Here is a 12,303-nt window from a genome sequence, read left to right as displayed (position 1 = left end):
TTTGATCAGAATAACAAAGAGTGTTAAGAGTACAAACAGAGATTATCATCAGGAATCTGAATTTTGAAAATAACCCTTTTTAATCAAGGTCATGATAATAATAATAATAATAATAATAATAATAATAATAATAATAATAATAATGACAGTAATAGATTTAATTTAAGTACACATGTACTTTTACATGTACATCTGATAGTATCATCAGATGCAATTCTATCAGTGCAAAGGCAAAAAAGGCTTAGAATGTGTCCATAAATATATGTATAAAAAGTTTATAAATGAGCAACCTCTATACTTGCTACCTCTCTACTCAACTTAAAAGGAAGATAAAACACGCATCATACTTCACACATCACACAAGACATTTTGCATTCTCCAGGCATTCAGCTTGCATAGCTCTCTGTCTTCACAAAATTGCAAAGTTCCAGCAGCATTTTTTGCTGTTAAAGCTTTTGCATAAAAGCTATTTTTAAATCTTTTTGTCCTTGTTTTTAATGTCCTGAAACATCTGCTCGAGGGCAGCAGTTCAAACAGAAAGTGTCCGAGGTGGGATGGATGTTTCAGGATGCTCTTTCCTTCTATGAGGTACCGGGAACTGTAAAGCTCTTCCAGGGAGGAGAGAGGTGATCTTCTGTGATCACCCTCTGAAAGCGCTTTTCTCTCTTCTACTGTGCAGCTGGGAAACCACTCTCTACTTCTCTGAGCAGTGATAGAAGGACATAAGCAGATTTTTGAGTGAGGCAAAGTCTCTGCTTTGCCTTCTTCCAGGTCAGCTCCTCTTCTGCTTGGATGCCCAGGAATCAGTCCAATAATTTATCCACACATGAAATGAAAATGGTCTGAATATCAATTTTCTACCTCTTGTAGTCAATAATCAACACCTTGGTCTTGGTGGTGTTAATGATCAGGTTGTTATCACTACGACAACCAGATAAATACTCCACCTCCACCTAATAAGCAGACTCATCACTCCCTTAGATGAGCCCCATTAAAGTGGTGTCATCTGGAAATTTAATGAGGTTGTTGCTGGAATGGGTGGGGGTGCAGTTGTGAGTATAGAGGATGAAGAGTAGGGACTCAGCACACATCCCTGTGAAGAGCCGGTGCTGAGACTGAGGGCTGAGAACTTGTAGCAGCCTACTCTCACCTTTTGGGAGTCAAAGAGACAGAAAGTCAGACCAGAAGTGACGGACACTCTGTCAGTTTTGTCACCAGTTTGTGAGGGAGGTTGAAATCTACAAAGAGCAGCCTCGTGTAGCTCAGGACAACAGTAAGGAGTGTTGTGGTTATGGTGTCCTCTGTAGGCCTGGTAGCTCTGTAAACCTCATTCCTCAGCATGGACCAGAAATTCAAAATGGTGTGAGAGAGTTGAGTAATAAATGAAAAGGAAAGTCATGAAATGAGTAAGGGATTCTGATGATGTTGCAAGACTAAAAAGACTGAGGAAGAAAGAAATGTTAGAGAGGGCATTTAGGCTACTCATCACAGCAGGATAAACTACTTACCCAAGCACGACTCACGGCATGAAATCGGAATGACTTGAGGGCAACATGGAGAATGGAGCAGTAATAAATAACAGAAAATGTCAGTGCAGAGAGAAGTTCCAGTGAAAGAACAGGCATCAAAGAACAAAAAGAATGATGGAGAAGAAAAGCAACCCCGAAAAGCCATGAAAAAGTGGACTTCAAGTAGTGTGAGTATTCACGAAGAAGACTCACAAAAGAATCAGGAGGCCAAATGCGTCATCACAGACGTCATCACAATCAAAATGAAGACTCACACAAGATGAACAACAGAGGATGACATTACAGGCTGGAATGAACACAAAAAGACAGGAACAAAAAAAACAATACCAAAAATTACCAGTGGTTATAAAAGTAGTTCAAAAGAAAAATCCCTGTTTCACTCTTTTCTTCAAGAGCCAACATATCATAATATCTCAGTTAGATCCATCCATGCAGTGCAAAATATGTGCATTTGAAAGGCAAATAGGGCCAGTGAAAGACACTGAGGTCAATACATTTGTGCTACAATAAAGAAAAAATTAAGACCAGACTAGAACTCTACATAAAGTAGGGAGGTAACCTTTCTATAGTAAACCTAAAGAGACCAGCCCTCCTTGAAATTATTTCAGGAATCAGTCCAACTCTAATCTGAATAAAAAAGTGATGCAACTAAGCTTGTTGACCCATACTGGGAAAACAATAAGCATAGTTGTGCAACACATGAAAAAGAAGAAGAAAAAAAACAACAACATATTTACAGCAGATAATGCACATAATGTTTCCTCTGAGAGTGTAAAAGCTCATTTGACAAATGCATCTGTTTAAAATGTGCGGTCTTCCCAGTCTGTAAAATGCTAACAAATGCAAAGTGCCACACTACACAAATCTACACTAGGATAACAGCTGGTCACCACTATATAATGCAAATAAGAGAAATCACTGTCAGCTACTTAGAAAGGGAAGGTAGAAAAGGATATCACAATGCGTTACACGCACACAAAAACTCAAAGACACTGCCGATTGCTGAATTTCCTGAATGAGAGAACAAGTGAAGCAGTATCAGAAGCATGCAGGGGTCCTAAACAATCAAGCACACTGTAGGGGCTGTAAAGACTGGGGGCAGGTATAATGGAGTCATGCAGGTGTCCAGAGCAGGGAAATGGACTAAAACAGGCTTGGTACTCTAAGACTGGAACCAGAGCCAGCAAGGCTGCAGGGCAATGAGGTAAGCAAATAATTCCCAGAAATAATCTTACAGGTTGCAAAACTCAGTGACTCCTTCACCTAAAATTGTCTACTCACTCGGACACTGTGTTAATATGTAAACCCAACACCAACAATGTCCTGGTTTAACTCAAGGCAGTATAGAAGAAAAACAATCTAAGATTCCCAACATGAAAGAGACAGAAAAAGGTAGATACTGAAGAAAGAAGAAATACTGACACAAATGTTGGCTGGACTCCTTTCACATTTATGTAATTATGGAAGGTTTTGAGAGAGTTACAGGGATAGTTGGGAGAGAATAATATAGACACTTGCACACAGACTACTGATCAGGAGTTTTGATAACCTTTTGCTATTAGGAGTCATTTTTCCCATTCTGAGGGAATTTGGTAAGATATATGACTGATGGTCCATGTAAGCTGTGGGAGGGACGCCATTTTCTGTGTAGATTGAAACTGTGGACCCACGCACTCATTTACTAACCCACCCACCCATTCATTCATTCACCCATCTATCCATCCATCGTAGGAGCAGCAGCCTAAACAGAGAGGCCCAGACCTCTCCCTCCCCAGCTATATTCTCCAAATTATCTGGTGGAACACTGAGGCGTTCCCAGGCCAGCCAAGAGATATAATCTCTCCAGCACGTCCCGAGTCTACCCTGGGGTCTCTTCTCAGTCACGCATGCCTGGAACACCCAGGAGGCACCTTTGTAAGATGCTCGAACCACCCCCCTTTGACGTGGATTAGTAGCTCTAACATTTTAACCCATCTTTGAGAAGTTACTGTTGAATTATTAAACTATAAATTCTGAGAAGGTAGAAGCAACGGAGGTCAGGGACCTTTTTTAGGACAACGTTTGTCTCTCTGCATCATGAAGGCTGGGCACACACTGTCAGTAACAAATTTTGCACTTACAAAACCCGAACATTCATTCATGATTAATGCTAATTAAAATGAAGTCTTCTTACAGTCTGAAACTACTAAGCACTTCCCAGTGCAATAAAAATATTTGAATATTTGAGAGGAAGAATTAAGAAACACTGGGGGGGGGGTGCAGTCAGAGCATTTAACAGCTTAAAATAGAGTGATTTTCTCAAATGCCTCAGTGATTACAGTTTTATTGTTCATAATCTTGTTGAGCAATGCCCTTTGCACATGCAGATCAACTGAATATGCTGTGGCTGCTGGAAGACTTGCTGAATAGAGGCCGATTAGAGGCTGATTTCCACCCTGTGATACACAGAACTTCACAGTTTGAGACCTTGAGAACTCATCACAGCCAAGGCAAGTTTTCCATTAGTACTCATATTACCGGATTGTTTATCTCAAATTACTCCATCTGTTCATGACCAGTTCTTGAAGAAATATCCAAGAACATCATGTTTTGTACAGCATAAAAGGATATCCAAGCAGACTGTCTTCAGACAAACTTTAGACTAAGCAATCTTAGGGTCATGTTGACGATATGATTAAACACAATTTTCAACCTTAGCCTCTGCATTACTAGAAATTTTCATATGATTATTGTTTTTATTTTTCCAAAAGGAGATCAAATGTTAAATCAGAGTAATCCTCAGTTTTATAAATACTGCTAGGTGACCTAACCATGTGATTCGCGTACAGGTACACCATGTTGGTACCGGGCTGGGCCCCTTTTGTCTTGAGAAATGCTTTAATTCATAATGACACACATTCAGCAACATGCTGGAAACGTTCCTCACAGATTCTGGTCCATATTGACCTGACAGCATCACACAGTTGATGCAGATTTGTTGGCTACACATTAACGATGCAGGTCTCACATTCCACCACATCACAAAGGTGCTCTGTTGGACTGAGGTCAGATTCCTGTTTACATCTGACAGGAATGGCCCCCGGTGTGGTCGTCTGCTGCAGTAGCCCATCTGCTTTAAGCTTTAATATGCTGTTCATTCAGAGATGCTCTTCTGCACACCTTGGTTATAATGAGTGGTTATCTGACTTCCTGTTGGCTTCCTATCAGCTTAAAGCAGTCTGGCCATTCTCCTTTGACATCACCAAAAGCAAATGTTTTAAACAAGCTTTAGTAAATTAATGTCAAGATTAATTTTAAGATGATGAAGAAGACCATGTACACTTAAATTTCAGTACTGCGTACAGACATTAGATGAAATTAAGCCTACAGAAAAATATTCCAGGATATAAATTAAGATTTAAAAAACAAGAACAACTGCTTCTTCAGGAAAGGAAAACTAATCTTTAAAACGCGCTATAATCTGATCAGAAACTAAATAAGGTAGCAGACAGTGTTTGTATTAATTCATGGTTTTATTTTATTTTTCAAATTTATTTAAGCAGTAAAAATACTCAGTACAGTGTTCAGTGTCTTAACAGTTAATAGTGTGAGCTACTTAAAGTGCACATGGGAATTAGCAGTAAACTTTGACAGTAAGCTCTACAGAGAGAAATCAACTCGAGTTTCACCATGAAATGCAACAAGTCTGGTATGCTGGCAGGATTACACATTTATCAAAGTTATTTCCAGAAGAAAGATGACAGGCATGACCAGATATATACAAGATATCCTTTAAACTCACATGAAACAAATGTCTAAATTTATCGATCATCTAAAAACTACAAAGTCTTTCCAAACTGAATCCTTTAGCTGAGAGAGCTAAATATTTCAAAGATTTCAAAGATTTTCCTTCCCTCAAATCATTAATTTTATTGGGTGATGAAATATTTGAAATCTAAAGTGTTCCTCCACACTTTACAGCAAAAGTATTCCAGTTGCATTAACGTAACCAATACATCTATAAAGTGATATTTCTAATGTGGACGAGCTGTGAATAAACAGGTCTGATTAAGTGCAGCAAGAATACAGTGATGCCTGCAAAGCTACCTAAGCAGCTTTCTTCATAGCGGTCAAGGACATGAGGATACTTGGCTTCTCTTCTATGACTCGCACAAGTAAATTATCAATGTACTGCTCCAGCTCCGATATCTTATAATCTCTCTCCGAGAGCTGGTTCTCCTGTTTCAAGATCAGAGAGATCAGTTCCTCCCGGGTCAGCTGGGAGTAAGGCCCTTTCATCCCACTGTCATCCACCTGTGGAGCGACAAAGCATGCTTTAAAAGTGCCAGGATATAAGAAACTTAAATTCCATCGGCCTATTTCTTGTTGAAAATCTTAAAAAGGGAGAGAGAGTTAGAAACAAATACCGTTGTTTTGTCCTGAAGTCCACTGGGGATTCCTGTGGATTTGTTTTCATTTTCCTCTTGAACAACTGAGGCACCCTGCTGCTCAAGTGGATTAAGAGGTCTTACCGGCTGAAGCCTGAAATGATGAAAACAAAGCATAAAAGACAGACGCAAGCACCTGTTGAATGGGAGTAAAGGAAACCGTATAACCAAGTACACTGCGCAGTAATCCATTCAACAATTAAACTGAACATAATACCCAATAATAAAACTCAGTTCACCCATATCAAGCTTACTATACTGTACAGAATACATTGAACATTTGTGTAAGTGAAAGCTAATAAGATTGAATGTTGCAAATTACACAAATGAAACGTGCGTACAGATAAAAATATAAATATAGTAACATTTGACCTATAAAAGTTATTCTTTAGCAACCAAACCATCTCACCTGCGTGAAGGTGTAGGGGCCCAGTCTTTCTTCACATCTGTCTCCACTATATTCTGGACTTTAAGGGACTGGGACTCTTGGAGTGGACTCACTGGGACATGCCCAGGACTTGTGGACTCATAATACAGGTCGCATGCTTGGAGTGCATCGTTATCGGGCGCAGCTGCACTTCGATCACCTGTAGCATGGCTTCTTTCCGTGCCCGGGTTCGTTAAAGTGTTCGAGCTGATGTCATTCTTTGCAGGAGGTGGGGGAGCGTGGGCCGTCTTTGAGGATTTGATTTTTGGTTGAGAGGCAGCATCTTTATCTGCACTTTGTGACACAGCTGCAGGCCAGTGTATTGAACCAGTATTACTAGAGACTGCTGTGTCATCTTGAGCTGTGAGCTCACTTTCATCTTCATCATCCTCAAAAGGATTTAAGCCACAAACAACTTTAACTTGTTTGGTCTCTGCGCCGCCTAGATTAGAGCTCGTTTTTGGTTCTGATGACTGCTTTTCTCCCACAGGAGGAGGTACGGACGGCGCAGGACGTTTGCTGTGTTTGGCTTCGTTTGTTGTTCCATTAGCGTTATTGCTTTGCATCAGGCTCTGGGAGTTCTTTGAATCTGTGGGAGACCTACACAGCGGAGCGATCATTTGCACCGAGCGCTGTGGGGGAACACTGACAGTTTTGACATCTTTGTCTTTGCTTTGCTTGTTAATTTGTGCCAGATGTCGTGCCGGCACATCCTGCTCCCTGTGAGGCTGCTTGCCAGCTTGACTCCTTACTGGCGGCTGAGGAGCTGCTCGCTTCTCCCGTTGAGTACTAATCAGGTCCTTTTCATCCACAGAACCGGTCTTACTTCTCACCGATGACACGGCAGAGTGACACCTGGAAATGAGACAGACTATATAACATTTGGGCATACGTCAGCATTTAATTACAGGAATTCAACTGAGGGTTGGTAGGCGTGGGGGGCTAAACACACTAATGATGCAAGTAATATAGATTGATATAATAGGACTTTATTTTTCACAATATTAAAGATACCTTGTCCCAAATTCTCTTGCAATGTTATAGGACAACCAAAAGAAAGTGAAAAGGTAACATAAGATATTGAGATACTATTATAAAAGGAAATGTATTTTAATGTGCTGAGCACATCTGAAGTTTCTTTCCATCTACTTCTTCTGTCAAACTGACTTCTTCACAAAGTTTCTAGTATTTTTCACTTCACATAATGAGGTAAAACTATGCAGTGAGCTCAATCTTTCAGCCCAGTCTGCAAAATTATATAAACTGTAACGCACACATAGCTGTGCAACAGTCACATGTGTCACTTATGTTCCCATTACTCTGCCTCCTGACATCTGACCCATGTTAACACACACACACACACACACAAGCCTCTTAACTGCACTACTGTATAGTTCTGTGTAAATAATCATACGATAACTTTTAATTCTACAACTGTTTACAACTTGCATAGTTCCCATTTCTGTATAGCTGTATATCTCATATTTCTGTATACTTTTTTATTTCATATTCTGTGTAGTTTTTTTTTTTCATATTTATATCCTGTTCATAGCCTGTACATACTTATAGTTATAGCATATTCATAACATATTACATACCATAATAGACCCATTCTGTAATATACTTACATATCTATATTATTGCTAATATATATTGTAATATAGCTATATCATGGCTAAAGCACTTCTGGATGGATGCAAACTGCATTTCGTTGCCCTGTACCTGTGACATGTGCAATGACAATAAAGTTGAATTCTATGCTATTCTATTCTATTAAATAGAGAAGTACTGAGAAGAACTGCTGCTGACCTGTGACGGAGCAAAAGCACATAAGGTAACTTCAGATAACACATTCCCTGCATGTACATCATCGTTGTGTTGTTTTTAAATCAACCATTATAATTCAGCTCCACTACCTCCTTTTCTCTTCTGCTCCTGATGCTGTCCTGTTCTGCTTTTAAGCCTGGTCAACCGTGCACATTATGTAATGCTTAACAATGTCAGGCGGTCTAACACTTTAGTTGAGGAAAGGTCTACAGAGGTTCAATGTGACTACCTTGGGTTGATCACTAAGCCTTTTAAGCGTTACCAGCACAGGGCAGTTTCTCTTAAAAGGAAAAGCATTTTAACGTCTGAATTCATTTGCACAAACTTTTTTTGTCGAAGTGTTAATATTCCCGGAGGACACTACAAAGATTTCAATTTTCCTTTGACATTTCCTCCAGCCTTGCCTGAAACCTGTGGTTCTAATTTGTTTTACAACAGCTTTGGAAGGACTTTAATGCACCACTTTGAAAAGGAAAAAAATAAATAAATAAATGAATTGGAAAGAGTGACCTGAATCGCTAAAATCAGGTTTGATTTGCCAACTTTTTACATTCGTGACCAGAAAAAACAAAAAAAAAAACAAAATTCCATTGTCTTTATCCACAATTGTACTTGGTACTGAGTGCTATGGAGAAAATGCTAAACAAAGACTGAGAACCTTTAAATTCCATCCACCTTGAGCTGTTGTCTGGTCGTTTTAAAATTACATTAACAAAATTGTTTAAATGCACTGTAAATAAACTCCGTCTGTAAAGTCAGAGGTTCTCGAGAGCTAAGGAGGTTGTATGTATACATGTATGAATGAATTCAAGTATTTCAAGGTAAGACTATTAAATCACACTTTTACTGCAGTGCTTGTGATTGACGTAGCGTATAGCTTTAACTAACCGTTGCTGAACCGTTGGCTCTTCAGCTGTGCTGCTGTCGAGGGACTTGGGAATCTCCTCAAAGGGGTTGGAAGAGAAGGTTTCATCAAAAGGATTAGTGGAAGTGACTGCAGGACTGCTCACTTTGGGTTTCTTCCCTGCAGCCCTAACTTCATCTGTTGTTTTGTTTCCCCTCTTCTCTTGCTCTTCTGCATTCCTCAACTTCTCCAGCTTCCTTGCCTCCTCTTCCTTCTTCTCTCTCCTAATCCTCTCCTCTTCCTCAATCCTCCACTTTTCTTGTTCCTGCAGTCTTCTCTCTTCCTCCAGCCTCTCCATTTCTTCCTTTTCCTTTCTAGTCCTCTCTTCTTCCTCTTTTCTCCTCTTCATCTCTTCCTCCATCCTAACCCTTTCCTCTTCTTCCCTTCTAATTCTTTCCTCTTCCTCAAGTCTTCTTTGTTCTTCTTGTTGCATTTTTTCCTCTAACAGTCTTTCATATTCTTCTCTTTGCTTCCTAGCCCTCTCCTCATCCTCCCGTCTCTTCTCCTCCTCTTTCCTAAGTCTTTCCTCTTCAGCTCTTTGATTTTCTTGTTCTTCTAGTCTCCTTTTTTCCTCTTTTTCCATCCTGATCCTTTCTTGTCGTCTAATTTTCTCCTCTGCCTCAATCCGTTTCCTCTCCTCCTCTAATCTCTCATGTTCTTCCCTTTCTTTCTTAGCCCGTTCCTCCACTTCTTGCCTTTTCTTCTCTTCCTCTTTCCTAACCCTCTCTTCTTCCTCCCTTTGCTTCCTTTCCTGCTCCAACTGTATCCTTTTTTTCTTTTGCTCTTCTTCTAGTTTTTTCAGCAGCTCCTCCTCCTCTTTTTGTCTCCTCTCTTCCTCCTCATTTTCCTTTCTAATCCTCTCTTCTTCCTCAGCTATTTTTGCCTCTTCTAGCCTTCTCCTCTCTTCTTGTGCCCTCTTCTCTTCCTCAAGTCTCTTTTCCTCTGCCAGTTTTTGCTCTTCTTGCCTTCTCTTTTCCTCCATCTTAACCCTCTCCTCCTCTTCTAGTCTCTTCTTCTCTTCCTCAATTCTAATCCTTTCCTCTTCATCTCTTTGCTTTCTTCTTTCCTCCTCAAGTTTCCTTCTCTCTACTTCTTTCAGTCTCTTTTCCTCAGCTATTTTTGCCTCTTCTTGCCGTCTCCTCTCTTCCTGTGCCCTCATCTCTTCCTCAAGTCTCTTTTCCTCTGCCAGTTTTTGCTCTTCTTGCCTTCTCTCTTCCATCTTAACCCTCTCCTCTTCTTCTAACCTCTTCTTCTCTGCCTCAATTCTAATCCTTTCCTCTTCGTCCCTTTTCTTCTTTTCTTCCTCCTCTATCTTCCTTCTCTCTAGGACTTGTAGTCTCTTTTCCTCTGCCAATCTTTCACGCTCTTCTTCCATCCTAACCCTTTCCTCTTGCTCTTGTCTTCTCTTTTCTTCCTCACTTCTAATATTTTCCTCTTCTTTACTCCTTGTCTCCTCTTCCTCTTGTTTTTCTCTGTCCTCAGCTAAACTTTCAAGCCTCTCTTGTTGCCTCTTAACCTTCTCTTCTTTCGTCTCCTCCTCTATTATAGTCCTTTCTAAATCACTCACATTCGCTTTAACGTTTTCAACTTCAGGAGTGTCTTCCTCCTCCTTCTCATCCTCTTCCCAAGGTGAACACTGCCTCGCTGCCTTTTGTTGCTCAGGTGGTGGAGAGTTTTCAGGGACATCCTCCATTGATCCATGACCTGAACTGGCCAGACTGAAGTTTGAGCTGATGCGAGAAGTCCGAGATGGCGGCTCCTCACAGTATACGTGACTGCCATTGATGCATAAATTACTCTGTTCTACAGAAACCTGTTTTTCACGACCAGATGATGAATCCTTGCTGCCTGAGCTGCCTGAGCGTTTATGTATCATGAACTTGAACTTCTTTTTACCTGAAAAGAAGATGAGAGCATTAACACAACATAATGAAAGAGGAAAGCATTAATGGTGAATAAGTACATTCCTGACCCTCTGAGGAATCGACATTCAGACCAGATGATTGGCTGCCGGTGAGCGTGGAGTTCTTCCCAGGCAGAACAGACATAGACTGAGACATGCTCTTCTGCAAGTTGGACTTTGGAGAAAACAAAGACTTAATCTTGTGTTTCTTCTGTTTTCCATCCTTGCCCGTCGCCTCTTCACCATCCCCGGTGCCCTCCTCCTCGCTGTCCGTCAGGACCTGACTGAAAGACGGCGCCACGCTGGTCACAGAATCTGACTCCTTTTTCTTGCCACGAACTTTGTCCTTGAACTTGCCCAGACGAGACCGAGATTTGCCAGCAGCAGAAAGGTCGAACATGCTGGCAGTCATGTTGTTTCTCATGAACTGGATATCCAGAAGCACCTCTCCTCTGTCTTTGTCTGGCTTACCAGTCTTATCAAGAAGTTTAAACCATCTGTTGAAGAGACACAAATTATTAGAGTTTTGTACTTATTTACACATCCACTGTATAAAAGTGCAAATCAAATATCTAGAAATATGTGGTCGTTTTAGAGGTGGGGTGCAATCACAAAATCAAGCTACTTGTGACCAAAATCTATCACTCAATCTATAAGTCAAGTGAGGCCTGTCTGAAGGTCCAAACTGAATGTCTCTGTAATGATCATAAAGATCAAATGCACCACAAACCCCTTGTAACAAAAGAAATTAATACTGATCACGATCTAAATGATTTAAACAAATGAGAGTCACCAAGACTTGGACTCATTTATAGTAATGTGAATGTCTAGTCCTGCTCATTTTTCCTCTTTGCAGAAATCATGACTCATCTCACTGCAAATGGAAAGTGGCAGCGTGAATGTTTTTGGAAAGTCTGTGATGATCTAAGCTCAACCAGCGAACTGACCATAAAGGAAAGTCTTAAAAATATAAATTCTGTCAAGTCTACAGCAGCCCTGCAGAATTTATGAAAGCTTGTACTGTGTGTACCCTCAGCAGTTGACAACCTTTATTAAATCCTGTTCCCTTGTTGCTTGTCTCACATGATCAAATCTTCAGAGCATGGTAGGTGTACGGTGCTGCAAAATGTTTTATGCCAGTTTTCCTAAATAATGCAACCAACCCTGCAGGGAGTTAACAAGCCAACTGCCCCTTTGAAAGAGAAAGCTTTCATCCGAGATTTAGTCGGATCCTTGCGAAACTTAGCCTGCCAGGTTCAAGGGAATTTATTCTGTTATTACCCCCC

At 40.5% G+C, this 12,303-nt stretch overlaps 1 protein-coding gene across 1 annotated transcript in view; it reads right to left on the bottom strand.

Moving 5' to 3' along the window:
- Positions 1-5,026: 5,026 nt before the first annotated feature.
- The window catches only part of LOC102201135 (golgin subfamily A member 6-like protein 22), a 15,963-nt gene continuing 8,686 nt past the window's right edge, over positions 5,027-12,303 (bottom strand). The window contains exons 2-7 of the mRNA XM_013911395.1: positions 11,087-11,514; positions 10,121-11,010; positions 9,099-10,072; positions 6,366-7,238; positions 5,936-6,050; positions 5,027-5,822 (exon numbers count right to left, since the gene is read on the bottom strand). Of these exons, the coding sequence (XP_013766849.1) occupies positions 5,616-5,822; positions 5,936-6,050; positions 6,366-7,238; positions 9,099-10,072; positions 10,121-11,010; positions 11,087-11,514 (3,487 nt within the window). The 3' untranslated portion in view covers positions 5,027-5,615. The remainder of the gene's footprint in view (positions 5,823-5,935; positions 6,051-6,365; positions 7,239-9,098; positions 10,073-10,120; positions 11,011-11,086; positions 11,515-12,303) is intronic.

The sequence above is a fragment of the Pundamilia nyererei genome, unplaced genomic scaffold (genome assembly GCF_000239375.1).
Source record: "Pundamilia nyererei isolate P.nyererei 1_Seehausen unplaced genomic scaffold, PunNye1.0 scaffold00063, whole genome shotgun sequence".
Classification (NCBI taxonomy): Eukaryota; Metazoa; Chordata; class Actinopteri; order Cichliformes; family Cichlidae; genus Pundamilia; species Pundamilia nyererei.
The sequence above is the reverse complement of the archived record's forward strand: the minus strand, read 5'-3'. Positions and strand labels throughout refer to the sequence as shown.